Source organism: Recurvomyces mirabilis, assembly GCF_035927965.1.
Source record: "Recurvomyces mirabilis strain CCFEE 5264 chromosome Unknown scaffold_38, whole genome shotgun sequence".
Lineage (NCBI taxonomy): Eukaryota > Fungi > Ascomycota > Dothideomycetes > Mycosphaerellales > Teratosphaeriaceae > Recurvomyces > Recurvomyces mirabilis.
In genome coordinates this window covers 32,604-60,439 of record NW_027041972.1, presented here as the reverse complement: position 1 = coordinate 60,439, position 27,836 = coordinate 32,604, and the positions used below count along the sequence as shown (strand labels likewise).

The following is a 27,836-nucleotide window of genomic DNA, read 5'->3' as shown; positions in this document are numbered from 1 at the left end:
TGCCCCTGACGCCGCGACCACGCAATGCAAAATGGCTGAGCGCTTCCGCTTTCGCACCGCGGGATCTGCCGAGTAAAGCACGGCGAGCCACACTTTCAGCAAGGAATATCCTAGTAAGCGGCATTAATATGTAGCTCTAGCTCCACGCTTGCTAGAAAAGAGTGTTATTGCGCCACATAGTGTGGCGGATGAGGTGTGACCTTGGTCTACGTACTTTGTGCCAATTTCTCGGTAAAACCACCAGAGCGCATCGAGCGAAACATAACGCTGTCTAGACGCGGCCTGTACATTCCGCGAAGCTACGAACCCTTTGGCGTCCCATTGCGCGAGAACAGAAAGTGCCACTTCACCCGTGCGTACCCCTTTAGCGTCCCAGCTTATGTCGGGCCGCCCGTGGCTTGACTATCCCTATCACCCTTCCACTACCGTACGCCGTGCGTACCTAAACGCTTGCTGATACCCTATATTCTCCCTCGTGGACCACCACTGTAGTGAAGGAACTCAAATTTACGACTGGCGTTGGGTCTGCAGAGATGTTCCGAGAAAGGTATGTTCCTTGACGTTGACGTCCTCGCGCTACAGCATTACGCGCCTTCACTGCCCCGGAATTGGCGTCCGCGAAGCGCGGACGCTTCGCGCAAAGGCCAGGTCGAATGCTGAGAGGTTACAATGCAGGCAGTCCCAAAAGCCCACCGAAAATTTGTACAAGAGCTTCAAGGCAAGCTTTCCAGACCTCAATTCTTATGCCGACATCTTGTATTTACGTGTCTGCATCCGACAAGGTAAGATCTGGGATTGGGCGCCACTTACTAGTGATTGTAGTCGAGGTATAGTAGATGCGAGAGCTGCTTCCGGTCAGCGCTGATCATATTATCGCTGAAAGTCACTTGCTTGGTTTCAGGCCAAGTCGGCCATTGGGAATACAAGAGACTTTACTTACACCAAGGTACAGGGTGTTATTGGAGAGACTATAGCTCTACATACACCCAAGTGTAATCACTTGCGCCATGTAAGGGACCAAGTTACACCTTGAAGACAGAAAATTCACCAGCGTGGGTCTAGAGCAGAATAAGAAAGTCAGCACGAGTCTCACGAGAGATTACAGGCATACAGACATCTGGGACCATGCGCGTGAGGTCGTCAAACTATATGATTGAGCAAGTTGTTGAGATTCGGAAGCCGACACGATTGCTTAATGCGGCGCTGATACCCAGATGCACATGGGAATGTAACGTGCCCGTATCAAGCTGGACAGCATTGTCTTGAACTAGTCCGCAGCGATTGGCGAAAGGGCAGACAGTGCCGGAACTGGCAAGCTCCCACAGTCTGATGTCGTGCTGGTGACGTTGTAGCACCGGTTCGCGTACGCTCGAGCTTGTGGCATGTCGTCGGCATGCTTTCCTTGCACTTCCGTACAAATCCTTGCCATCCACGACGGCTCTTGTGGATTCGAGGCCACAATTAGTGGGCCTCGCGATGATCTGACTCGCTTTATGCGCCGGGACAGCCCCCCCGACCCACGAATATGCCAGCAACCGTGAAGCTGAGAGCGATCGAAAGTGCTAGCCAGACCAAAGTAAGGACTCTGAGCATGCCTCTGTTGGCTTTGCCACGCCATGTCCGGCCAATCTTGCACAGGTAAAGCACGCTCCCGAATGAGATAACGCTGTCGCTCAAGGTAGACTTACACTTGACGGGTCATGGCCATCTTCAGCATCAGGACTAGAACGTAAGTGATGGAACACAAACGCGGTCATCTTCCACGCGGCTTCGCCAGCCATTCTCACGAGCAGAGTGAGTGCCGAGATGATCAATGCGCCGGACGCAGCAGGAACAGTTAAAGTGGTTCCCGAAAAGACGTTCATGGAGTGACTTATTTAAAGCCACCACGTTGTCGCTTGCGTGCCGCTCATTGCTGAGGAGTCTGCCTTTCGTCCAGTGTACTGGAGGGACCGAGACGGTTGTGATTGAGCTTGGAACAGCGAGGGCATCGAGATACCTGTTTGTCTAGCATATAGCCAAAAGATTGAACCACATGGCAGTGCCATAGTGCTCGGGGGCAGTTAGCTCTTCTATTACATTTTATGTTATACAACTTGTCTCAAGGTCGTGTCGCTGCACGTAGTCCCTAAGACATCGTGACTCTTAGACCACGGGCCATCCGGTGCTCCAGTCAATCTTGTTGATGCCAAGGACTTTGTCGCCATCTGCGTAACCAATGTTGGTATCGACGCTGAAAGAGATAAGAGGTCAGTAAGTGTTTTGCGAAGCGTGGATAAGCAGCCAAGGCTGAGCCGGCCTCTCCCGCGATGTGTGCAGGGGCCGGCTGCAAGCCCCGTTCTTGCGCCATGGGGAACACAACCACAGGGGCACTCACTAATGATAGTACAGCACAGAGCCCTCGACAATATCGTCATAGACTCCCTGACCGCCCGGGCCGTAGACCACGCCATGGGACCCAAGGACCAGCGTCCCGCCGCTGTTCGTGCAAGCTTGTCCGTTCCTATCAACCTGCGAGGTGTGTCAATTGAAACAGGACGGATTCTGGTTAATAGAAAAAAGGCACATGGTGTGGGCTTCACTTACATAGCCGCCCGTCACCGTAGTAGATCGACAGACCATGATCTTATACTCGTCTCCCGGCGCCGGCCTCGACGTGTCGTATCCACAGCAGGATCCGCTGCTGAAGAAAAGGTAGTAGTACGACCCAGTGTGATACACATAGGCGCCCTCACTGGGCTGCGGGCTAGTACTGTTGAGTTCGATCCTGTACGGAGTCGACTGCGACCAACTCTCGAGGTTCGATGACAGGGTGGTCTGATACAAATCGCCCCAAAACGAGCCGAACGTGAGGTAGTTCTTGCCCGAGACTTGGATAAGGTTAGGATCAATGGCATTGTAGTCATCCCCGGTTGTTGAGGTGACGCTGGTGGAGCCATGATCGGTCCATGTCCCGGCATCCATAGAAGTCGACGTTGCTACGCCGATAGCAGATGTTTGCGTGCCAAAGGTCGAGACAGCGTAGTAGAGATAGTACGTCCCCCCTACATAATGAACATCCGGTGCCCACGCATCGTCTGCCCCAGGATTGTTGATTTTGCTCCCGCTGGGCAGAACTTCGCCCGCAGTCTTCCAGGGACCGGTAATTGATGGTGCTGTATGGATGCTGATGCCGCCACCAGTCGCGAAACGGAAGTAGGTGCCATCGGACGTGCGCCGGATAAGGGACGGATCGTGAGTATCAATGCATTCTCCAGTGCATGGTAGAGGGTTCGAAAATGCGGTGCTCAGCACGACCAGCGTGAGAGCCAGCAAGACTGTTCGGAGAAGGGAATGCGCCGCCATGAAAGCGGTAGTAGAACGAACGCGTAGCTTATGTTGGGAAATCGTGCTGAAAGGAGTAGAGGTGCACACCGTCTTGAACGATGCGCCTAGCAGTCTGTTCTTAAGCACACCGTCTGTGTGACGGAGTAATTCTCTCTATCCGTAACACAGGGTGAGCGACAAGGCTTGCAAATGAGGGCGGGTGTTCCGCATATACATGTCTGAGAGTTTCTCCGTTCAGCGAACAGTGAAACGCGCGTGGCGCTCGGGCTACATAGTTCTCTGCTAATACACCCTCTAACCCCTTGGTGTGAAAACGACCGTGGGCTGTGAACCGAACAACATACGCAACGACATGGTCAAGGGACAACAGCGCAATCACAGACCTCGATTCCTGGAGGCTAACTACGGGGACGAGAGCTGCATTCTGCACAACATAACAGTTTCCGGAAGCGGCGATTCGCAAGGCAATTGCTCCTTATGCATAGCCTGGCGTTCATGGGCAAGATGGAACTACGAGCGAACTATAGTGTTGCTTGTTTGGCATACTGCGGGAGGTAGATAAGATGGACGTCTAAGCAGCTCGCTTATATATGCCGCTCGCTCGTAAAGTACGTTATTCCTTCCAGAGTTTAGTAACAGACACTTCGCTAGCAGTCACGCTGTTGTTCTCGCCTCCGAGGACCCCACCACCAGCGATCAACAAGCGATCTGAATTCTGTCGGACTCGGAGCGAGCGCGTATAAGAAGTACCCTCCGGCGTAGCAACCTTCGTCCAATTCCCGCCGTGAGAGATATCACCCGTATGCAAGAAGACCTCACTTAGCGTTCCGCAGCTCACGGCAATCGTACCATTTGGCCCACCTGCAGGGGTCCAGACATTGTACGGGCTGCTGACCGGCACCGTGCCGTCGTCCGAACGGATGACATGACCCGGCGCACCGTCAAATGTCAGCGGTGAGCTCGAGACACGATAATACACTGCGAACGCAGCTTCCGGCGCGCCGTAAAACTCGTACGTCATGATGTATTCACCACTGGGGAGCCTGGAAACAATGGTCATGCCGGGCCGGAAGTCGTACGTGTCGTAGCGGACGTCGTTGACGACAGGGCCCCAGTGGACGAGATCGGTGGAGACTTGGTGGACCAACTTCTGGCCGTGCAAAGGATCGCGTTGGTCGCTGTAGAAGATGACGAGCTGGTGCTGATAAACGTAGATGAAGGGTTCCCATACAGGAGTAAGGCCGTTGTTGGGAAGTGCTTCGCCGCCACTTGCTACGTGCGAGATGAACTTCCACGTGTGCCTATTCCGACAGTAAGCATCAATATTGGTGTGCGTGAAATTGAAAGAGTATGGCTGACCCTTTGTCTTTGCTCCCGTAGAGGTCGATCTGTGTCTTCGATAGGTCATTGGGGATGGAATTCCCGGCGACCAAGATGTCGCCCGGATTCCAACTACCGAAGCTTTCCTCGAGTTCATAAAGGAAAGGTTGATAGCGCATGCCCCAGCCATTGACCTGATCGTACACGCGCGACCGCTCGCTCCATGTCAAGCCACCGTCGAGGGACTGGTAGATTGGGAAGTAGGGGTTCGTATCGTTGTTTGGACCATAATTTTCCCATGTTGCGAGGAGTACGCCATCCTCGGCTGCACAATTCACCTTCAATTCCAAAGTGCGAGCGTAGAGGGTTCGGGGAATGGTGTAATTTGCAGGAGGCGAGAAGATTGTGACGTTCGAGAAGATTGGGCTAGGGACCGGTGTCGACTTGGGTCGAGCAGACGTAGTGTGTATGCCAATGCTAGCGATTGCAAGGAGGGAAATAAGGGACAGCATCATGAAAACACTATTTACTATTGAGCTGCTCGCCACAAGCAACTTCAAATGGAACGAGCTCACGAGGAGCAAATCTATAGGAATCTATACAGCTTGCTTACTTGTTGTCCTCTGAGGTCATCATTCCGGAACGAGCCTGAGCAGACCCCATGACTTTTTGCCCCGCTCACCCAAATGTGTGCCGTGCCAACCCCGGCGTCTTTTGTTTCCATAATTCCACCAATGGCATGGAGTGATGGGAGTCTCGATGCATCGAAAGAGTATCGATGGCGGATACTCACTTCTCCCCACGAGGCTCTCGTATCCATATGGAGCCACTCCGGAGAAATTCACGCTGCATCCGGGGTCACGCAGCACGCTACGGCCCAGGTTAGGTCGACCTCGACCCAGTTCGACCATGAAGTCAAAGTAATCCGTATGTCTACGTGCCGTCTCCACTCACCCCCGAAGTGTACCGACTCCACAAGCTAAGTCCCACAAAGTACTCTCGCTATTGCAAATTGTCAAAAATCGTCACTTCGCAAATGTGATCCGGAACTTGAAGGCCCTGACGCCGCCCCATTCTCTTAGTCTTCTTGTAAGGTTGATGGAGCTGTGAGGCGACTGACCTGGTCTAGCTTCGGAAGCATTGCTCGTGCTCAGTGCTTGACCGTCGTGTTTCTGGACGTTGGACTTTCCGTGGGGCCCTTGACAGCCAGATGGTGATTGCAGTTGCGATGCTCGAAGTGTCGTCGGCAGATGGTCAGACGCAGCTTAAGCGGGATGTTACGGAGGCAGGAACAGGGCTTCTGCGGACATTGGGAGTTGGTTGATATCATGTACGCCAGCAGTTCGCATTCAAAATTGAGGAGCGGTACGAGTATAGCAGAGGTCGATGTGACAATGCAGTCTTCGTGTGGTGGTCCCATTCATTTTCTTGGCACACGGGAGAACGCGGGTGTGGAAAACGTAGAGTCTGACTTCGACGCGTGCATCGAGTAGGGCGCAGACGGTGAGGTACATATGCAGCAGCGGCTCGGCTTTCGCCTTCTGTGAGATGTGCATGCGTTCCATGCTGTCCTGTAGCAATTCACCCGGTCAGGGTTACTCTATCGAGCTCGACTGATGCGGCTTTGCTCACACCAATGTGGCTCGAAAATTGAAGAGCCGAGCCATACACTGATCATTTAGGGCCGATCAGCACTTCCATCTCAGCATAGTGATACTGAAAGCAGGGAAATTATATGTACCGCTGCCGTCCCACTTGCTCTCTTTGATGCCGACCTTCTCGCTATCTTCCATGTTCGTCGCATCCCAGGACTCGCCTGTGATCACAAAAACCTCCACCTCACCGTTTGCCGGCTTGACACCCTCAACGTCTACCTCGCATGACTCGGTTCGATGCGCGTTGACAGTGCACATGCTCAGAAACCCATGCTCACTAACGGTAGCCGAGACATCCAACCAAGGTGTGTCATTAGTAGCTGCCAACCAAGCCGGCTCCGTGACACCCTCGTACGTTGCACAGCTTACATGCGTTGCCACAGTCCAACCGCGCATGTACTTGCAGAAGAGCAACAGCGGCCACCAAGTCGTCTGCTTAATGAGACCATCCTTTGTCGTCATAAGCGGAGATATGACATTCACGCTCTGCGCAATGTTCGCCATGCCGACGTGCTTGCTTTGCCGAATGAAGACGTTCAGCCAGATGGCTACAGCTAGAGCATCGGACAGTGTATATCTCTCCTCGGCGCCTTTCTCGCCGATGGCTCGAGCTGGGTCCCAAACGTTCCACTCATCGAAGCAAATGGTCTGCCTCGGTACAGTGGCTGGGACGTTGTTCTGGATTCGGGCCAAGTCGATCAAGCCAGCGCATATCTCAATCGCACGTTCCGCTGAGCGAGGCGCGATGGCGTTCTTGACCGGGTCATTAGAAGCAGTGTAAACGTGTATACTGTGCATGTCGATCATACTGGATGTCGTGCTGCCACTGAGACCGTGCAAATCGAAGCGGACGCATTCCTTGAGAGTGTAAAAGTCCCACTCGGAGTGTCCGGTCTCGCCACACAGGATGAGAACGATGGACGGGTCAACGAGCTTTAGCGCTTTTGCCCATTGATAGGCCTTCTTCGCGTAGTCTTCTTTGGTCATCTGCCGCAGGTCAGTTGGCGTGGTAACGAAGTCTACGATGATGAACTGCAGACCTGCTCGACCTGCCATGGTCCCCAAGTCTCGTTTCCAAGAGCCCAGTATTTCACGTTGTACGGGTTATCCCGGCCGTGCTTACGGCGAAGGTTCGCGTAGTAAGTGTCTTTAGCCGAGTTGCAATACTCGAGCCATGCCAATGCTGATGCAGTCTCAGCACGCGAACTCCCAAGCGACGGGTGCGTTGTCCTGCAAGCTTACCTTCATCAAGAGTACCTGCCAGGAGTCAACAAAATAACCTGGCAACGAGGAACTATTGATGGAACCCACCAGTGCCAAAGTTCAGAGCGAGGTAAGGCTTCGTTCCTACAAGCTCGCACCACATCATAAATTCGTCGGTGCCGAACTCGTTACTCTCAACACCATCCCATGCCAGCTCCGGCCTTCGAGGTCTCTTCTCCTTTGGACCTACGCCATCGATCCAGTGGTATGTCGCGACAAAGTTCCCTCCCGGATATCTCACAACAGGTACGTTCAACTCCCTGAAAGACTCCATGACATCTGTGCGGAATCCATTTTCGTCAATAAGTCCCATTGTCGGGTTCCCTGGATCGTATAGGCCGCCATATATACATCGTCCCATGTGCTCGGTGAAGCCGCCATATATATTGTCGTTGATCCTGCTGAGCTTGTGGGAAGGGTACACAGCGATGTTGGGCTGTTCGCCGGCCTCGAGTTTCGTGAATGTGGTCATCCTATGCAGCAATTATCAGCCTCAGCTGGAATAGGGTCGAGATCAGGTCTATCAACGTCGCCTCATAGCAGTAAGGTATCTTGGCTTGTGCTCGGAGAATTGCACAGAAAAAGTTTAGAAGTGTGGCGTCAAGATGCGAGGCCTGTGAGTGGTGGAAGAACTCGGCTTGGTCTTGCCGGGCTTGCTCTCAGCAAGGCGCCACCAAGAATGTCCGAGTACACTGCCGGCTCCTCTCGATGCAGATTCATAAGGTCACGCCCTCGGCTTGCTACACCCCCAGACTCTGCAGCTCCGCAAACTAGCCAAGCTCGTCTCGGGTAGCGACGAGCTACATGCGGCCCTAGTCCTACAGGTCGCTCCAGCAAGCAGGTATATGACATCGATCGACTTGCCCGTTCACAGCTTCCCATGGTCATCGTCGTCCTCGCACCTCTCTCTCCCAGAGGTATTCCGACAATCTGGCAAAATGCCTCTCAATCCCAAGGTCTACCAGGTTCGTACTCTGCTCATTACAAACGGCTGCCAGCTAACTGTGAGGTGTAGTTTCTCATCTCCGTCTTCGCTTCGGTGGGCTCGATCCTGTACGGCTATGACTTGGGTGTTATAGCTGGGGCCATCGCATCTCCGGACTTCAAATCACGCTTCAACCCGACCGCCTCGGAGTCTGGAGCTGTGGTCTCGGTCTTCACCGGCGGCGCCTTCTTTGGCGCTGCTATGGCCGGCGCATTAGGAGACATACTTGGTCGCAGACTGACTATTCTTGTTGGTGCTATCATTTTTGTAAGCATGATTGGTAAGGGAGGCCCGGTAGGCTTACGACTGATGTGAAGCTAGCTGCTTGGTGGTGGCCTCCAGACTGGTGCGCAGAACCTGCACTATTTTGTAATAAAACACCGAACGTCTCGGACCAAGAAGCAGACGCGCTGACCTTCCGTGTAGTATGGTGGCCGTGCCATTGCTGGACTCGGCGTCGGATTCCTCGTCATGATCATCCCTCTGTACCAGGCTGAGATTGCACATCCGTCCATTCGCGGTAGCGTTACTGCTCTGCAGCAGTTTATGCTTGGTATCGGGGCACTCGTTGCTTCCTGGACGACATACGGCTGCAACAGAAACTTCCCGGACGACAGCAGCAGGCAGTGGCGGGTCAGTCTTGGCATTCAGATCGTACCGGCCGGTGTCCTCGCTCTGTTAATCATGCTCTTCCCGGAATCGCCAAGGTAATGAACTGTACGACACCTTGAATGCCTCATCACTGACGCTTACATCAGATGGCTCATCGACCATGGCAAAGCTGACGCGGGCCTTCGTACTCTGGCCAAGTTACACGCGCACGGCAATGAGCAGGACCCTTGGGTCCAAGCCGAGTTCGACCAAATTCGCGACCAAATCTCTTTCGAACATGAGAATGAGGCTAAGTCCTATGTCGAATTGTTCACGAACCGCAGCTCCTTCCGCCGCCTCTTGCTCGCAACAGCTATCCAGGCCTCTGTCCAGATGACTGGTGTTTCTGCGATCCAATACTACAGCCCGGTAATCTTCAGTCAAATCGGCATCTCCACGGATAACACCTTGAAGTATCAAGGTATCTCGTCCGTCCTTGCTTTGATTGCGCAGGCCACATGCATCGCGCTCATCGACAGAACTGGACGTCGCTGGGCCATGATCGGTGGCAATCTTGCCAATTGCCTGTTCTTCACCATTGCTACCATCATGCTTGCCGTCTTCCCTCCCGGCTCCACCAGCAACGCTTCGGCTTCGTGGGCTTTCATCGTCGTAACTTGGCTTTACAATATCAGCTTCTCAGCCACTAATGGACCCCTTTCTTGTGAGTTTGGCCATCTCAGGTCATACGACTCAAACCGTCGTCGATACTAAACCAAGCATAGGGATCGTCCCAGCTGAGATCTTCGATACCAGAACCCGCTCGAAGGGTGTCAGCATCGGCGTCATGGTCTCCTTCGCCTTCAACACAATGATTGGTCAAGTGACTCCAATCGCTATGGGGAAGATCGGCTGGAGGTTTTACATCCTCTTCGTCGTCTGCAACTTTACGAATGCAGTGTACTTCTGGGCCACTCAGCCTGAAAGTAAGTCTACATGATCCGACAACATATCTGTGTCTTGGACACTCGCTGATCTATAAACTTTAGCCAAAAAGAGGCCTCTGGAAGAAATGAATTATCTCTTCACAAACGCTCCGTATGTATCCTTGCCACTCATGAAGTCTGGTATGGTGACTAACAAATTTCGCAGTTGGTTCGTTCCGACGATGAATATGAAGGACTTTGAGGTCCACGATTTGGAACACCGTGTAGAGGAGGTTGAGAGGAAGGGCAGCATCACAAGGCACGATGAGCTCTGATGAGGTGAAAGTCTGACTAGGGCCCATCGAGGGTCTGCAGCACCGCCGGACCGCAATTTGTCCAATTCATCTAAGTAGCGATATCGAGCTGCGCAACCTAAGCTAACGAGTCAAGGAAAACTGTTCTGTGACTTACAACCTCGTCGCCAATCACTTGGCCAGCTTGCCTCCCGCTCATCTGCTTGGGACGTTTGGCATTGGCGTCGCGCCTGCGCTTGCTGGTTTTGACGCGCGGTATGTGCGCGGTGAGGCAGATGAAGGCAGCGAAAGATCAGTGCGCGGCATGTTCGCAGTAGAGCATGTTGAAGGCAACGACTTTCCGGTACACGATGTGTCCGTGATGAGATAAGTTGAAGGCGACAAACCGAACTTCCGAATATGACATTGTAGCTGTGGAACTGGATAGCGCGCCGGTGTATTTCCCGGTCATCTCCTGTATAGTTCTGTTCAAGATTGTGGACGAAGTGTGAAGTATGAGGTTCGTAGGCGATTGTGCCGTCCAAGTCTCAAGGATCGTCGAAGCTCGACAGCGCGAACAGCTGATGTGCAAGACCTGACGACACCACGGCAAGAGGCGCCGCGGGACGACAAGGTCTGTACTAGGAAAAGAGCAACATCGGATCGAGGCAGCAGCTGAGAAGAATAGAGTGGATTGACGGCATCGAGCGAGGTTGGCAAGAGACACTTAAACACGCACAAATCGTGCAGCCGCACAAAGCGCGCAAGTGCAGTCATGTCTCGCCTACAAGAGTCGCATACCAGGCTCGTCCACTGCCGCTCAGTGGCTGGCATAATACCCCCCTCCGCCCTCGTCCACGATGCGTCGACAATTGATGCCCGATTCACCCTCGCGGCGCCGCACCACCTTCCTCGTCGCCGACATCCACTGCGCCAGCTGCACCTCGTTCATCGAACAACACCTCGTCCATCTACACCTAACACCCTTCGCCATCGAGACCTCAACCGTAGACCACAGTGTCGCGGTCGAGCTCGACGCGTCGTTACACGCGTCCACGATCGCCAAAGCCCTTGCGGAGGCTGGCTACCGGGTTGGCACCATAGACCCACAGTCCCGGCCCGACCAGACCTCCCCACACGCTCTGCAAGATGCGCCAGAAGATGAAATTCCGTTGGACGGCCTCAACCAGACCGTCGCTCACGGTACCCGCAGGAGACAGATTGCCGAGGAGCATGCGAGGCGGCAGCGGCACATGGAGCACTGCGACCAATGCCGCGCGGGCTCGGGGGATGTCCAGTCCCACGAAAGCAGCTTGCAACACGGTCTATCTGGAACGTCTGAAACGGACAATGAGAAGGCGGCCAACCTGGTGATCGCCACCGAACCACACCTAGTGGCTACCCCGATCTACCACGCATCCCTCTCAATCTCAGGTATGAGCTGCAGTTCCTGTGTGGGCAAGATTACAGATGTGCTGGAAGAAAAATCTTGGGTGCGCTCGGCCAATGTCACCCTCCTCACGCAGAGCGCCTCGGTGGAGTTCGAGGCAGAGCACGACGCGAAGGAGCTGATAACGATCATCGACGAGATAGGCTATGAGGCCAGCTTGGAAAAAGTAGAAACGCTTTCACCTGCTCCAACGAGTGGTCCTCCAGATGCGGCATACCTGTGGACCGCCTCTGTGTCCATCGAGGGTATGACGTGCCGCTCATGTGTCGGCACCATCACGGATGCTGTCTCGAGTTTCGCGTGGACGAAGACGGTGGATGTCAACCTTATCACCAACAGTGCCACAATCGTCTTCGAGAACAAAAGCCACTTGGAGGAACTTCTGACGGCGATCGAGGACGTCGGCTATGGCGCCAAACTCAACAGCATTGTATCTCGGACTGAGCGCAGAACTTCTAACACTCACAGAACGTTGTCGATTCGAATCGATGGCATGTACTGTAAGCATTGCCCTGGCCGTGTCACGGAAGCACTAGAACGTCTCAGTCAGAGGGTAGCAATAAAACTACCCCTAACTACAAGGAAGCCGATACTGAGGATGTCGTACACTCCCCATGCCCCCAAATTCACCGTCCGAGACATCCTCTCGGCCATCTCGGCAGCTGACACGGCGTTGACACCTGCCATACATCATGCTCCCTCGATGATGGAGCGTGCGAGACAGATGCAGGCTCGCGTTCGCCAACGAGTACTTCGCCGCGTCGTCCTAGCCGCCATCGTCGCCATTCCAACCTTCATCATCGGGATCGTCTTCACGAGCCTCGTCCCAAGTACCAACCCCGGCCGCCGGTATCTGATGTAGAAGCTACGTAGGGTCACACGGGCAGAATGGGCAATGCTGATCATGGCGACACCCGTGTACTTCTACGGGGCCGACATCTTCCACCGACGCACGATCAAAGAGTTGTATTCGCTGTGGAGGCGTAACAGCCCTGTGCCTGTCCTCCGCCGGTTCTACCGCTTCGGAAGCATGGATATGCTGCTGTCCTTCGGTACAACCATTGCCTACGTGTCCTCCATTGTCGACCTTATTATCGAACCGACGTCTGCGGGCCTGGCGACTACGGCTAGGAACTCGACCTACTTCGACTCGGTTGTGTTCCTCACAATGTTTCTTTTGATGGGCCGCCTAATCGAAGCATACAGCAAAGGGAAGACCGGCAAAGCGGTGAACATGCTAGGCAAACTGCGGCCCTAGGAGACGATCTTGATTTCTCGCTTCGTGGGTCAAAAGGCAGTTAGCACCACAATTATTCCCACTGACTTGGTCGACACTGGCGATGTGGTAAGGGTCGTGCACGGTGGCTCTCCGCCCTTCGATGGCATTCTTCTCGAAGGGGACGGCGTCCAGTTTGATGAATCAGGTCTGACTGGGGAATCAAGGCCGGTCAAAAAGGCTGTTGGCGATACGATATATGCCGGCACTGTCAACAATGGCGGCCCCGTCTCGATGCAAGTTACCGGCGCCTCCGGGCATTCCCTGCTGGATCAGATCATCGACGCTGTACAAGAGGGTCGAGCGCGACGTGCGCCAATCGAAACTGTGGCTAACATCCTAACCAGTCTCTTCGTTCCCGTCGTGACCCTTATCGCTGTCGCCACTTGGCTGATTTGGCTATTGCTTGGTGTCTCTAGCGCACTACCGACGGGCTACTTGGATGTCGCCGTTGGCGGTTGGCCGTTTTGGTCCCTACAGTTTACCATTGCGGTTTTCGTGATTGCCTGTCCTTGTGGGATTGGTCTAGCTGCGCCCACGGCACTTTTCGTTGGTGGCGGTTTAGTAGCCAAACATGGGATTTTCGTGAAGGGCGGGGGCGAAGCATTTCAAGAAGCGAGTGGCCTCGACATCATCGTCCGTATCTTGTATGTCGTTTATAACTAACTGACTTCCTTAATAAGCAGGCATACCGACCTAGAGAAGTCTAGAACTTGGGTGAAGGTGCCGATGTTCTGAGCGCGGATCCACGATCGAACTGGACCATAAAACAGTATCGTCCGCCGATGTAACAGTGATCAAAGCCATGTGCAGGTGCCGTCGATGCGGACGTATCATCCCGCAGACCACTCGCAATGTGAGCAGCGAGATGTGGGTGACGACGGGGTTGCAGGTGCAACTTTAGCGTCTACCACCTATGGCTAGCACTTCTCTTTCATTCGTGGACCTTTAAGCAGTCGCTCTTGCATTTTCAAAACCGAAGCCTTTTATCAGTCTACTTCCTATATTTTGGCTATGAAGCGGAAGCACGTCTGGTTAGACTGTGAAAGGTCAATGCATCTAGACCAGAGCCAAAAGGTAGTGTGGTTGGTGAGTGTCGGTCGGTCGACAAGTTACTAATACAGCAAACCGCAGCGCCGCACGTGCGCAGATGGTGGTCTGGCCGCAATAATGGATACTGTTCCGGCCGAGATATGGGTAGGAATCTGCTGTGATCCTGGCCTGTCAATGATCGATCTGATACACGCATCAGTGACATCTCCAGCACTCAGATCAGTCATACGTAACTCCAAGACCTTGAGACAGCGCCTTTATCTGGAGGAATGCCCGAAGGTGGGCACCGATAGCCACCAATTGAGTGAGCTGCTGTTCGCTCGAGGCGCCAGCACCATACTTTGCGACGACCTTCCAGCAATACGCAGTATGTGCACCGACGGTGTTTTCAGTAGTATGCTGCTGTTCCAACCGCCAGCGGACTCGGTCACTTTCAAAGTGGACCAGCTCGATAAGCGCGGCAGGAGCGAAAAGTGCATAATGGTCAACTGCGCCGACGGTGTTAAGGTGTCCCACCTATATGAGGCTTGGCAAATGCAACAACCTCAGATAGAGGCCGGATTCGTCTACGGCGCAGCAATTGTTCAGGAGATCTGCTATGGTTGAAACGGAAGCGGGCGACCTAGTGGCGGATATCGTAACGCTACCACATATCCATGTGCTTGAGCTGCGCCTCAATGCGCTTGAGAGAGAGGCGATGAGCATACGAAGTGCGCTAGCTCTGCTTCGTGCTCGGGTCGCAACAGCTGCGCCTTGAGAGATCTCGCATCTGGACACAATAAGATCAAGTTGAAAGCGCTAGCTAGCGCTTGGGATATCGGCTGGTGCCGTTAAGGTTATTCAGAATTTTACGCGCCGCTGTGCCACGGTCATCCATCCTTGTTGCACTCATGTGAATAACACTGGTGGTAAGAAACCGTAAAACCTACATTCACGGCGCCAAAGAACTGAGGGGTGGGATTGTAATTAGCACCATCATCGTGGCGCATCGCGCAGCTGTCAGGTTATAAGGATCTGTAATGCCACGTAGAATGCCCATATCACTCCAATTCAAGCATATATTGGATCATGGGCCCGCAACTACTAGCTCACCGATATCAGAGTTGGAACAGCAGTGAACCAAGCAACACCGAGTCGATACGCTTGACCTGCAATCTCACAGGCACGTCAATTTCGCTATCGTCTAATCCTACGGCTATTACCATAACAAAAACTCTGGCGATTATGCCAACAGCACTACCCACGAGCATTTCATATATCACCATTACAACAACGAGTTCTACCACACAGACCCCAGTACTCGTCCAGTCTGCTCCAGCAAAGACAGCTCTGAGGGATCTAACCAGAGCACAGGCCTCTGGAATTACCGCTGCTGCGCTTGTGAGCCTGTTCATTCTCGCTGGCATTGGACTAGCTGTACTGTGCTGGCGTCGGAGGATCCGCTTTGTTCTTGTCTCGACGATTGAGACGGAAGAACCACCTACGGTACCCCCACAACACTCTCCTACGGCTTTCGAGGTCCCTAATCAAGCACTGCGACAGAGTCCTAAGCATATTGTTGATCCAGACCTGGGGAATGAGGAGCTAAATGAGGAAGAGAGCTTGTCGCTATTGGAAAGCATTATGGAAATATACGAGACCCCATTTCTGGCTGGCAGTGGTAGCCCTGTGCCGGTTTCCGCCTTCTCTGTCTCTTCTGATGGCGACGGCCGAGTCGCCATGGGCCACAGCCAGCGTGTTACTTGGCAAGATAGCTTACCGGGCTCGAGCGACCAACGGGACTGGTATGCCAGGCGAAATCCAGCATCATAGCATATGCAGGTAGCGTTCCGACGGAAGTCTTCGGCGACGTGGGTTGGTGGAGTCCGGTTGCAGTTCCGCAGAGTATCAAGTATTGTAACGCAGACTGGACATCGCCATCTTGAACGAGGGTCTCGCGCCTCTCTAGCGTTTGTCTCAGTTGTGTCAAGATTCCGCTGTTACCGTCCCTATCAAAAGCGGTAGGGTGGAAGCGGGGCGCCCAATTGATGAGGTAGAGAGTGATCCATGACAGTGATGTAAACAGGAATAGATGTGGTGATGCGCTAATCTCACACTTGCTAACGAGAGGTGAACAAATGCAGGTCATGTGTCCGGCTTGTTGACGACCCCTTGTTCTGCGGACAAATATCGCGCAACGTCTCGTTGGCCACGAATCGATAGTAGAACCAACTGATCTCTCTGCGGTAGTTCCGGTTCCGTTCCCTGTGACGGAAAAGTCCACTGATATTGTCGCAGGAATTTTCCAGCCGTCGTAGTCCCTGCGTTGGCACTAAGTATAGATGTTTTCCTCGGATGTATATAAGTCGCCGACCTTTTGCGCTGACTCTCTGTCCAGCTTGGCTGCAATGATGAACGGATGCAAAGCAGACCCAACAGTGGAAGATTACTATACGACTCTCGAATCGCGCTTAGGCTATCGCATCCTCCTAGGTAATGCGCGACACTGTGGCTATTGGGAGCCAGGGACTTTGTGGCCTTTTCCCATCGGCCGCGCTCAAAGGACTATGGAAGAGAAACTTCTTGACCGGCTTGGTCTGGCAGATGGATCGAGAGTGCTCGACGTAGGAGCTGGATCTGCTATCGTTGCTAGCTATCTAGCGAACCACAGACTACGTGTGGACGCTATCGATCTGCTTCCTAGGCACGTTGCAGATGCTCGTCGTAGGATCCATCGAAGCGGTCTACGGGACTTGGTAGATATACATCTCGCCGACTATCATCATATTCCTGTGGCTCTCTTCCCAGATCAATCTTTTGATGGTGTTTACACGATGGAAGCTTTTGTACACGCCGACGAGCCTCTTAAGGTACTCAACAACTTTTATCGACTACTTCGTCCGGGAGGGGTCCTTGTACTTCACGAGGCAGACTTCTACTGTGAATCCCATACACTACAAGAGATCCTCCGTCTCTCCCATTGCGGTAATACTTTGAGAGAAGGCGAATACGAGCGACTTCTGTATACGGCGGGCTTTCGAGACGTTTCTATCAAGGACTATACGGCCAACGTCCTGCCGTTATGGAGACTGTTCGGCATGCCTTAGCATCATTCCGTATGGATTTGCGCGACTGTTAGGTATCCAGAATCGGATTCCAAACACAATGGCCGGTGCAGAAATATACAGGCGTTGGGGTCAAGGCCGGTATATCGCCGTCATGGCCATTAGGCCGGTCAGTAATGAGAGCCAGTGACAGACATACCTATGATCTACAGCCTCTATATAAGCGGTACAACAAACAAACATATATTCATGCACAGTTTAGTGTCAGCTACCGTAGCGCTTCCTGGACGGGCGACATGCTATGTCCTGCGGCTTTTCACCCACCCCTCCAAGACAGTTGGATAGCAGGGGTAAGCATTATGGCGTATAGTGCATCAAGATCTGATGACTTTGATTGGCCGTAGTCGCACTGGAACTCTACTTCTTTGCGAGCGGCGCGGCATCGTTACGCTAGACTACGGTCAGTAAAACAGACGCTGCCTTGTTAAGTACGGATGAACGGCTGAACATCAAGCCAAAGACAGAAAGATGTGTCGAATGCCTCCGGTGTAGCAAGTTGCTCAATTGGGCCCGTCCCTCGTCTGAGGGCCAAACACAACCTTAAAACACTGTAGGCTCAGAAGCGAGTCGGCAAAGCCACCATCAGAGAAGCCGTAGTGCACCCTGGCGTGGGCCACGTGCTCCAGTTTGACCGTTGGGTAGAAGCTGGCCAGATTATCATGGGATGCAGACATCTACCATCACTACTCACGCACTCAATAGCCGTGATCGTGGTGCGCTTCACACGCGCACCATTGCAGTTTCTTTGATTGTCCTTACCGACCAGAACCTTTACCGAGCCGAGCTGGCAAAGCATGATCCCCGTGTCGTCCATGTTGTAGACGTTCTCTTGCAGGATGGTTGGACCCTGCAGAACCTGTCCAATAACATCGAACCAAATTCACTACGCATAGGGCAAGTTTTGTGAGCACTAGCTCGACTAGCGCTGGCAAAGCCTGCCCTATGCGCTGCGATTCCAATGTGCAGGTAACTACTACTCCCGTGCAACGCTTCGTTATGCTACGCATGCGGAGAGCAAACCACCATGGTCAAATCCGCCAAACTCGATACGCGCGACGTAGAGCTGCGGCTCTGTATGCTACGGAAAGTCGAGTCATATCGATTGCGGCTGCTCCCTCTCAAGCCGGCCGGCAGACAAAGCTCAAGTGCTGCACGAGATTTCGCAAGAGTTAGTCTCGGGGCAGCAAGTTGCTCAAAATTGTGCATCTGTAGTTTTGCAATCATTTCGGCCAGTCACCGGCTCTCTCGCATACAAGAATCTCGTCGCTCTGGAGCAGACTGGACAGCAGGACGCGTTATGGAACAGGGAGAGTGGAAGATGTATGCGGCTAGTAGCAAACGTCGCTGCGCACTGGAGCTTGCCGGTGGTAATGCACTACGGCTGGCACCATTGTACGCGGGGATACTTGGAGTCTCTGTGGGCAGCAGCTCAATCATATCCGGACTGGAAGAATGCCGTCGGTCGCCTCAATGCTGTCATGATCAGGAGACATGATAGTAGTATACGTAGTGGCTCTAGTCAGTCACAATTCGTTGGAGTGGTGGAGGATAGATGTCTTCCACACTCTCCAGTCACTCGAATTGATCTACAAAACATTGCTATCTGGCACAAGAATGGGACAGTCAAAATTCGAGGCTATACGATTAGCGATCTGCAGGCGGAGCTTCAGGTAGTTGAACACTGGTTATCGTACAAGCCTGAACACCTCCGGTTCTCTACCGGTCTAAGGGTCATCGACATGCCCGACTCTGCGCAGGCTACGCATCTGCTCGCCAAGGATGAATTTGGCATCCTCGTACAGGAAAGTCATGGCAAGAAGAGGACGAGACTGTCCATAGGAATACGGGAAGATGAAGGTTCACCTTGGAAGAAAGTGGGACTACAGAGAAGTGTGGTACGATCCACTAACAATGAAGGCAGAAGGTCCACTAAAGGAGTGCAGATCGAGAGTAGCATTGGCGGCCAAGTGTCACTGGGCAGTGCAGATACAACAATAGACACATCTAATGTTTGTCCCGAGAGCGAGGACGGGGTTGAAGATGGAGCTGGGAACAAGACTGAGAACGAGGCTGAAGATCAGGCCCAGGACGCAAATGGGGAGACGGCGCCGAATACACCACAGGCAGCGCCGCAGGAGACCATAGCGTCTAATTCAGCGTCGTCTAAACCGACAGTACATGAGTCCGAGTCCACGCCGCGAGCAACACCCATATCAACACCCATACCAACACCTGAAACAACACCAGCCACTTCATCAGCGGCGGACAGCTCTGAACCACCCCAGGGGACGTACGCAGCGCTAACGCCAGCCTTCGATTGCTCCGACTCGGTAGAGTATCTGAGTGGTTACTGGGTCGACAAACACTTGGCGGCATTGGTGACTTACGCAGAAGAAACAGATGAGCCAGTGGAGAAGGCGTGGCTGTTGGGGTCAAAGTGCCCGAAGGTGTATTGTGATGGTGGAGGGCTAATCGGAAATACAACTAACGAGCTGGATGCAGACTTGCTTTGTCTAAGTGCTGAAGCTTTCGACCGAAAGGCTAGAAATCGTGAATGGAAGCCGCAAGTTCCCATCCTGCTGAAGCAGGATTTACTTGACAAGGGCGCGTACACTCTCGATGAGTCGTATGTTCGTTTGCAACGGCGCTACTCCGATGCTAAGCTCCAGGTACAGTTTGGCCTTGGTAATGTAGGCCTATTGGGGGTCCAAGGACTTCGCTAAGGGCGCGGGTCGGAACCACTTGGGTCTGAACGCGATCGATTTGCGCCCGCTTATCAATGTTGATCGGCCAATGTTTACGCGCCTAGGCCGGTATAAGCTGCTCGAGGACCTCACCGAAAGTGTCCGGGGCGGCGGCAATCCCGGCAAGCAACAGGAGACGATCAAAGTAGTACAAGGTGGCGGTGAAGTTTTGGAGGCTAGTGCGCGAACTGAAATGAGGCCAAACGACATGGCGAGTTGCATACAATTCGCCCTCTTAGCCCACAAGGGAGCATTCAGCGGGAGTCATGTGGACATTGCGGCCGGCACGTTCGTGCGTCAGGTAGCGGGCGATCTCAAGTTTTGGATGTACGTAAAGTCTTCTGACATGAATGTCAAAGACTGGGAGGATCTCAATCGCGAAGGCTGCCATTGGTTACCGGGCGGCAAGTCTTTTCTGGCCCCGCTAGAGGAAGACGACGTACTTATTATGCCGCCTGGCCCGAAACTCGTGCATGCCGTGAGCACGCCAAGCCCCTCGTACATGGAAGGTGGTATGTTTTGGGACGAGTGCAACATTGTCCAGATCCTGGAATCAGTCCACTGGATCTGTGAGCACCAAGCGGCCACGAATGAAGCAATTCCATATCAATTGAGCGAGGTATTAGTGCGCCTTTGGCGGCTACTTGAGGTGGAGAAGGCGGAGTTTCGCAACGGCGAGCAGGGCAAGATGTTAAATAAGACGTTTCAGGGATTACGTAGCAAGTTCAAGCAACTGGGCTGCTACTGCAAGAACTGCGCCTTGGACGATTGCCCATGCGACCTGAAGAGTCGTAGATGTACTAGGCTGTGTGAGGGGCATCCATATCTGCCCGATTCCAAGCACTCGTGCATGAAAGAGAAGATGGGGGAGGCTAGTGATGCTGAAAAGGGGGTTTAGCTACTCTGTCCATGGCAGGTAGAAGGGTGTGGTATGCGACGTACCTCATCCATTCTGAGGTTAGTGGGAGACACATTACACGGCTGGCCTGGAGCATTAGAACTAAGGAGGAAATGCGGGATGTGCATAAAGTTTGTTGTTACCTAGCTGTGGTGAATCGCCCTCTCTCCGGACTATGTGCTCTGGGCATCCAGCCAAATGCCTTAGACGCTGACCCGGGGGTAGTGCTCGGAGCCAGTGATGCATTCATTATGGGGACATCACTTGAATGGGATCCCATCCTTGTAACCAGTGCTCCAGTACTAGTCAAATCACCGGTGTCTCCGGTTACTCTCGCAGGGTAGCTAATGTGCGACGCAGAGTCATACACACTAACGTCAGAAGCCAGTCTCTCTGAAGCGAGCGAAAACACAGAACACCCCAGCCGCATTTGTTGGGAAATACGAACAACGCTACAAGAGACGGCGGTTTGCGGCCGAAAACTCTACATCTGTCCCAGCTAAGCTAAGCAATCTGATTGTGGACGAAGAGCATCCAATTGCACATTGGGTGGCAAAGAGGGAGCGGCCTCCGCATTATAGCCAGAAGGGTAGAGACATGGAGAACATACTTGCCCGTAAAAGATCTGTTTCGTCCGGGAGCTGGAGAAAGTCAGACACCGACTCTGCAACGACGAGCTCGACTGGGCAAGGAGAGCAAAAGTCAAGGGAGCAGAAGAACGCCGAGTACAAGAAACCTGCAACAGTCCTTGGAACCAAAGGAGTTTTTATGGATGAGTCCGAATCGGATATCTCGCCTGACAGCAACGAGAATGTAGAATCTCCTACGACAAGGGGGAGAAGAAAACATACCCGAACACTCGTTGTTTCGTGATGGCATATTCAACGCTGCTTGCAAGAAGATTCAGGACAGGAATGAAGCCCGAGTGATATAGGATATCACAAGGCTAATAGTTCCGTCAGCGGAGACACTAAATACATACGGCGCCAGCCATCTGCAAAGCCTTATTGAGAGCGTCAGTGAAGGCTGGAACAACTCCATTCCAATTACGAAGACACGACCGCGGCCGGACTATGCGGTTGGCTTTCGCCGAGAGGCATTCACTCAGGAGCAACTTGATAGGATGCATCCGGTCATTGTCGACTTCAACGACCAGTCATACTTCATGGCCACGTGGTATATGTAATTCCCCTTTTTGACCTGTGAAGTGAACTGCGGCACCGCGACCCTAGACGTTGCCGACCATCAAATTGCTCACAGTGCGGCCATTGCGGTGCGAGCGGTGATAGAGCTCTTCCGGGCAGTGAAGCCCGAGAAGGAGCTGCACCGGGAGGTTCTTGCCTTCTCCATTTTGCACGACCATCGATGCGTCAGGATTTACGGGTATTATGCTGAGATCGACGAGTCGTCAACGAAGTATTCCCGCCATTTCATACGTACCTTTGACTTCACAGAACTCGACGGAGCCAAGCACACACCTTGGACTGGGAAAACATGCGCCGGCTTTGGTCCTTTGATAGGCTGAGCTACTTATTACAGTCTTCTAGTCAGTCTTGCCCGGCGCACATAATGTCACTACTATCATCATTATATGCCTGCACCTCACGTTACAAAGAGGCTGGGCGGCTGCATTCACGTGACTGCGCGCGGATAAAATCTCCAATGGCGTTAGGACCTTGAAACGAAGGAGGAGAGCTCTATCGTACGGCATCACCTTGGCCTGATACCATGGACACCACTCGTCCCTCACATTCCGTTGCAACACGTCCCTGGCGCTGCACTATCCGTCACTTTCCATGTCCCACGACGGGGTGATATACTCACGGTGGCGGCACGCTTCGACCCTGCCCGAGGACTACCCTCGTTCGGCACACGCGCGGAGACGATAGTCATATACCAACCACCACTGTACGAGATGGCGATTGGAAGAGACTGTTGCGTCAACAACGAGGACCAGAAGGTATTCAACATGTCGGGGGATCGCGGTCGGTGATATCCGGGTTAGGACCGCTATGCTGCGCGATCAGCACAAGCTTTGTCCGTGGGCATCGTCTCATGATCATAGGGCCGATGGCACTGTACAGATAGAGGTTACGTTCAAGGGATACCCACCATGTCCTCGCGAATGGCGCAAGACCTATGATGAGACCGAGCGCGAGCGACTGGATATTATGCCATACATCCGCGCAAAGATTAGCTGCAGGTTGTTCGATATCCTTCCGTCTGATTGCACAGCTAATTTGCTTCACAGCGTCCCGTGATGGGAGGCAAGTCTGGTTTTATGTGAATGTGATAGGATATTCACTCCGTGAGAGTACTGTTGTAGTTTCCGACCTCGTCAGGCAAAAAGCTCCCGGTGGGAGGAAATTGCTGTCATGTGAGGCAAGATCCCCTAGGCGATGGTCCGATCCATGGCTTCAACGTTTATGGCAGCTCAACACTTGATACAACGATATCTAGTCATTTGCTCTTAGACTCTTTCAGTAGAGCAATCAGCTCGCATTGATGAGCCAGCTGCTGTCCCATATGCTCCTTCTGTTGTGCCAACTGCTGTGCCATCTGCTCCTTCTGTTGAGCTAGCTGTCGTTCCATCTGATCCTTCTGTTGAGCTAGCTGTCGTTCCATCTGATCCTTCTGTTGAGCTAGCTGTCGTTCCATCTGCTCCATCTGCTGCACTAGCTGTTGCTCCGTCTGCTCCTTTTGCTGAGCTAGCTGTTGCTCCATCACCACTCGTTGCTTGTCTTGCTCTTGCCGCTGAGATATAGCTTCGGTTTGCTGGTTGCGCACCATCTCCAAGAGTTGGTCGCGAAGCCTTTCATTCTCTTGCTGCAGCATCGCGGTGGACGAAAGCGATGGCTTCTTGAACCTTGCATCTTCCTGCAATGATTTGCTGACAGTGGATTCCTGAGAGCCATCAACCAGATCCAGTTGAGATGTGAAGGACGCCACCGTGGAGCCCCTGAGCTTCGACAAAGCGCTTCTGATCCGAGCCAGGTGTTGAGGAAAGAAGACATCGTAGATGGCACGTGTGATGTTGTACGCGCGGGATGATGCCTCTGATCGCAGGTCGGTGGCGATATCACTGAGATACAACTGATGTCGAAAGAAAGTGAGCTTGTCACCTTCAATTTTCGCGAAGTGACCAAAGACTTTGATCATGGAAGCGTCGTGTGCAATGGAGAAGACCAGGACTTTGCCATCCAGTTCTTCTGCAGCAGAAAATTTCCTGTACAACTGGATCTGAGCAAGCACAGCAATACTAGCACTGTGCATAGCCTGCCGTTCTGCAGCGTCCACAGGTTTGTCACTGCCTTTGGCTTCGCAGATCAAGAACGGATAGTACATGTTCTCGGGGAATGAGTTGGGACTTGAGCTTGTGTGGCTTAGTTGGAGTTTCTCCCTTTCTTCATTGGTGAAGGCAGAGCCTGCCACTCCTGCAACAAAGTCCGGCTTCGGTCGCGGGCCGCATAGCGTGTTGCACTGAGTCCACTCGGCATTCAACGCTTCGCATATGTCTTTCAGTGAGGCGACGCCGTCGATATGGAGGAGCTCAGGGGACGGAACAAGGACAGGCATGATATCCCGGACCACACGAGCCTCATTGCGAAAGCGTACTCGCTCGAGAATTTTTGCAAGCCTCTGCGGCTTAAATAACGATCCGGTGGGATCGTCGTAATTTTTCTCATGGAGTTCGTCACACAGCTTCTTACAGTCATCGGTGATCGAAGCACGATTTTGATAGTCTGTCATGAAAAGCCCAGCTTCCTGCATCTTCTCTTCGTGCTGCCGTGTCCAGGCCGCTGGAGCCTCGCCATCTCGGACGCTTTTGCTGTAACTACTTGACGGAGTGTGAGATGGAGTTCGGTTTCTCTTTTTGGTCATTGATTCGTCCATATCTCTATTAGGAGGCCACTGCTCAAAGTAATCCTCCCAGTGGACTGGTGAACCGTAGGACAGGGTGTTCGCGGTCGAGCTTCCCGAAAGGGTTGGTGTGTCGTGGACACGTTGGAGTTTGTGCGTCCTTTTCAAGCCTGACTCGAGATCTTCGTCGTGTCTTTCCTGACGTTTCCGCTTTTGAGTGGCCGGTTGACCTTCACTCGGGGGAGAGGGAAGGCGGTTTTTACATGCTTGTGCGAGCCTCGTGCTGTGCCGTTTCGCTTTGGTGGGAATTCGCTTGCACACTTTCGAACGATTCGGACGCATACTGTATGGACAGAAAAAGAAGTTTCAAAGACCAAAGCTCACCAGTGGTTTGCATTCGGAGGGTGCCATCGCTGGGCGACAGTGTTGGTGGAGGGGGTGCAAGGATAAAAGCTGTTTCGGCAAGCGCTCAGGCTTCCAACATGTGTGGAGAATGGTCACGTGTCTTCATGTCTGTCTTCCGATTGGCCAAGCACATTGGCTGATACACATCTATCGCGCCCTCTGCAGTGGAGGCAGCACGACGATGTTGTGCTATAAGTAGAACATACACGCATTAGTTAACCCAGACTGTGAAGCTGTTATGTTTGAAATCTGTACTGGCTTGAGTCTGTGAAATCGGGATTAATCAAACGGATGTATCTGCACTTGAACCGTGAAGTATCCTCTACCACAGACCATGCGAATGATGCAGCCAGTCAAGTGCTAGCACATCGTTCTCTTCTTAGCCTAACAAATTCCGAGACCAATTTCACCTCCACGGGTGTAGCAACATGTTTCGTCGCTCGACCGCTCATGTCTGCTAGAACGCAGCAGTGGTGGAAGTCTACCGTGCTGCTCGTTGACGCAAAATTTCTCTTCCCTCTGCAAGCCTACATGCCTACGACAGACTCTAAGCTCGAACTGGTGCATCACTGAGATGTCTATACCACTAGTATATCAAAGCGATGAAGAAGAAGTCGATCTGGCAACGTGCTTGAAACGTGCCGAGCGTATGCTTTCGGTACGGGTGAGGTGAGATCCTGCTGTGCCGCCCACGTGGATAGAGCAACTTGCTGCTGAATCAAGATTGAAGATGGTGCTATCTCTGCAACAGGTCTTGGCTCATCTCGTTCAGTTTTCTGTATCCTGAGCGATGCCGCGAATCCCGACGATGCATAGTGAGAACCATGACTGCCTGTCCAGTTGTACGCGCGGATGATCCCATCCTCGTCCCTTTCGTAGACCAGATCCAAAGGTAGATCCGGCGCAAACGTCCCAGTTGATCCCTTCAAATTATCCATATCAGACCTTACGATGCGCTTAAAGCTCTCGGTCACGTTGCATCTCGTCCGGCTTGCCCCAACACATGTTTCATTTTTCAGAATCGAGCCCCATATCTGTCGCTTGAGTGGCTCGCGCAAGGTTTCGAAAGAGCCACCGTGCCGGTACGTAGCTGTCATAGCCGCCTCTGTGAGACTCCGCTTGGCAAGATGACACCTACAGTAGAAGACGACGTCCACGCCCTACTTCTCGACGAGCGTCCTTCTGCAAGTTCATGGATGCCCTCTCGTGTCTGTCGAGGTCGGTGGAGTGGTATATGTGGTTGCTGTACCAATTTGAAATCGTCGGCCACTTCTCGCTGGTCCATGTCAACTCAGAGAATCAGTCTCGGCATAACTCGATTCTGATAGCGGTTAGCTGTGTGTTGTCGTGCTGCCAGGTCGTCTGGAGACAAAAGTCGGGATCGAAGGAGCGAACGTGGATTTCCACTGTCGGGCATGGACGCAACGGCTCGGTGGTCTCAACTTTGGGTCCGAACCATCATGTCAAGGGACCTCGTGGCACGAGCTGCCTGAGCACGGACTAGGTGGGGCTGCCCCACGTATAAGCTAGCTTCGCACGACTTCATGATGAGAGCGTTCTTGACAGAGGGTATCGGGAAAGTTGGTCGTAGGTGCCTCAACTCCATTGATCGTTCGTATAAGTGCACATCACTACCACTTGAGTATCTTACAGCAACGTCACGACCGGAGCCCATATCATTTGTGTCCCTCAAAGACAGATGCTAAACGTGGTAATACTGAGGCATGACCCCCAAATGTGATGCAGTCGAAAGCCAGGGCTATTGAGAAGGTCCCTGACGCCAGCCTTACTGGGGCAAGCGGATGACTCGCTGCCTACGATGCTGCGATGAGTTAGCTCGAAGTCCTGGGCAAGATAAGAGGCGGACAGCACTTCTCATCATAACGTGCCCCTTGCTAACGAGCGTCGGTCTGCCACGGATTGTGCAGGCTAGACTGAATGAAGAAGGCGGAGGTAGCAACAACGAAGGTGATGACGAAGACGAAGAAAAAGATGACGACGACGGTGGAGATGCAGGCGGAACGAAGGCAAGTCGGGAGAAATCATCGAGCAGGAGGTGTTCGGAGGTCTGGTCAACTATTCCCAGGATAGTGGCTACCCTTCTCTCTCGGCGAGGTACTCCCGGGCACTGTTTGTGGATGTTGTCGTCCGCTCCGACAACATCGTCGCTTGACCCGACAGAACACAACATTGAAGGGAATACTGCTCTCTTAACCACCTCCACAAGTAGCACGTACTTGGCCGGATTGTGGGTGTGGAGAGAAAGCTACAACATGTATGTAAGCGGTGTGGCCGTGATTCTCAGTTTTGGGTGGTGACCTCGCCACACTCGATGGGAAGAGGAATAGTGATAGGGCCATAGCATGAATTAGGATACGAAATAATACCCGGGCTAGCATCATCTACGAAGATACTGCTGCAATATTAGAAGTGTGTCCGCATGACCGTGCGCCTGTGCCTCATCCAGTGCGGTCGAGTGCTCCAGCTCGACAGTGTGGAGTCTCTGCTTGTATAAAGGATTGGCGCCGTTAGCTAGCAACAGTCGCACAGCACCACTCTTTCCTTTTGCGCACGCCAAGTGGAGAGCAGTACCTCGCTGAAAACCCACCATTTCCCATGCTCGTGAATTGTTGCCCTGATATTGGTCGACAGGAGCCCCCAACGAGAGAAGTCTTGCCATCAATT

At 53.0% G+C, this 27,836-nt stretch overlaps 8 protein-coding genes across 8 annotated transcripts; 4 read left to right on the top strand and 4 right to left on the bottom strand.

Annotated features, from left to right (window-relative positions):
• Positions 1-2,145: 2,145 nt before the first annotated feature.
• LTS14_010178 (uncharacterized protein) lies at positions 2,146-3,345 on the bottom strand (the record flags this gene model as incomplete). The annotated part of the gene is made up of 3 exons (XM_064842855.1): positions 2,146-2,233; positions 2,378-2,511; positions 2,587-3,345. 3 exons carry the CDS (start codon positions 3,343-3,345, stop codon positions 2,146-2,148), a joined length of 981 nt encoding a protein of 326 aa, XP_064689539.1.
• Positions 3,346-3,940: 595 nt separating this feature from the next.
• On the bottom strand, positions 3,941-5,159 carry LTS14_010177 (uncharacterized protein; the record flags this gene model as incomplete). Its single annotated transcript, XM_064842854.1, has 2 exons — positions 3,941-4,628; positions 4,687-5,159. 2 exons carry the CDS (start codon positions 5,157-5,159, stop codon positions 3,941-3,943), a joined length of 1,161 nt encoding a protein of 386 aa, XP_064689538.1.
• A 1,176-nt stretch (positions 5,160-6,335) lies between these two features.
• LTS14_010176 (uncharacterized protein) lies at positions 6,336-8,037 on the bottom strand (the record flags this gene model as incomplete). Its single annotated transcript, XM_064842853.1, has 4 exons — positions 6,336-7,289; positions 7,343-7,485; positions 7,545-7,559; positions 7,614-8,037. 4 exons carry the CDS (start codon positions 8,035-8,037, stop codon positions 6,336-6,338), a joined length of 1,536 nt encoding a protein of 511 aa, XP_064689537.1.
• Positions 8,038-8,503: 466 nt separating this feature from the next.
• On the top strand, positions 8,504-10,402 carry LTS14_010175 (uncharacterized protein; the record flags this gene model as incomplete). Its single annotated transcript, XM_064842852.1, has 8 exons — positions 8,504-8,530; positions 8,581-8,817; positions 8,872-8,919; positions 8,977-9,257; positions 9,309-9,865; positions 9,927-10,127; positions 10,191-10,239; positions 10,294-10,402. The coding sequence occupies 8 exons, from the start codon at positions 8,504-8,506 to the stop codon at positions 10,400-10,402; spliced, it is 1,509 nt and encodes a 502-aa protein (XP_064689536.1).
• Positions 10,403-11,220: 818 nt separating this feature from the next.
• LTS14_010174 (uncharacterized protein) lies at positions 11,221-12,672 on the top strand (the record flags this gene model as incomplete). Its single annotated transcript, XM_064842851.1, has 1 exon — positions 11,221-12,672. The coding sequence occupies one exon, from the start codon at positions 11,221-11,223 to the stop codon at positions 12,670-12,672; it is 1,452 nt and encodes a 483-aa protein (XP_064689535.1).
• Positions 12,673-12,714: 42 nt separating this feature from the next.
• On the top strand, positions 12,715-13,752 carry LTS14_010173 (uncharacterized protein; the record flags this gene model as incomplete). Its single annotated transcript, XM_064842850.1, has 2 exons — positions 12,715-13,038; positions 13,069-13,752. The coding sequence occupies 2 exons, from the start codon at positions 12,715-12,717 to the stop codon at positions 13,750-13,752; spliced, it is 1,008 nt and encodes a 335-aa protein (XP_064689534.1).
• A 5,230-nt stretch (positions 13,753-18,982) lies between these two features.
• Positions 18,983-20,885, top strand: LTS14_010172 (uncharacterized protein; the record flags this gene model as incomplete). The annotated part of the gene is made up of 2 exons (XM_064842849.1): positions 18,983-19,873; positions 19,938-20,885. The coding sequence occupies 2 exons, from the start codon at positions 18,983-18,985 to the stop codon at positions 20,883-20,885; spliced, it is 1,839 nt and encodes a 612-aa protein (XP_064689533.1).
• Positions 20,886-23,345: 2,460 nt separating this feature from the next.
• Positions 23,346-25,157, bottom strand: LTS14_010171 (uncharacterized protein; the record flags this gene model as incomplete). Its single annotated transcript, XM_064842848.1, has 2 exons — positions 23,346-25,058; positions 25,131-25,157. 2 exons carry the CDS (start codon positions 25,155-25,157, stop codon positions 23,346-23,348), a joined length of 1,740 nt encoding a protein of 579 aa, XP_064689532.1.
• Positions 25,158-27,836: the final 2,679 nt, after the last annotated feature.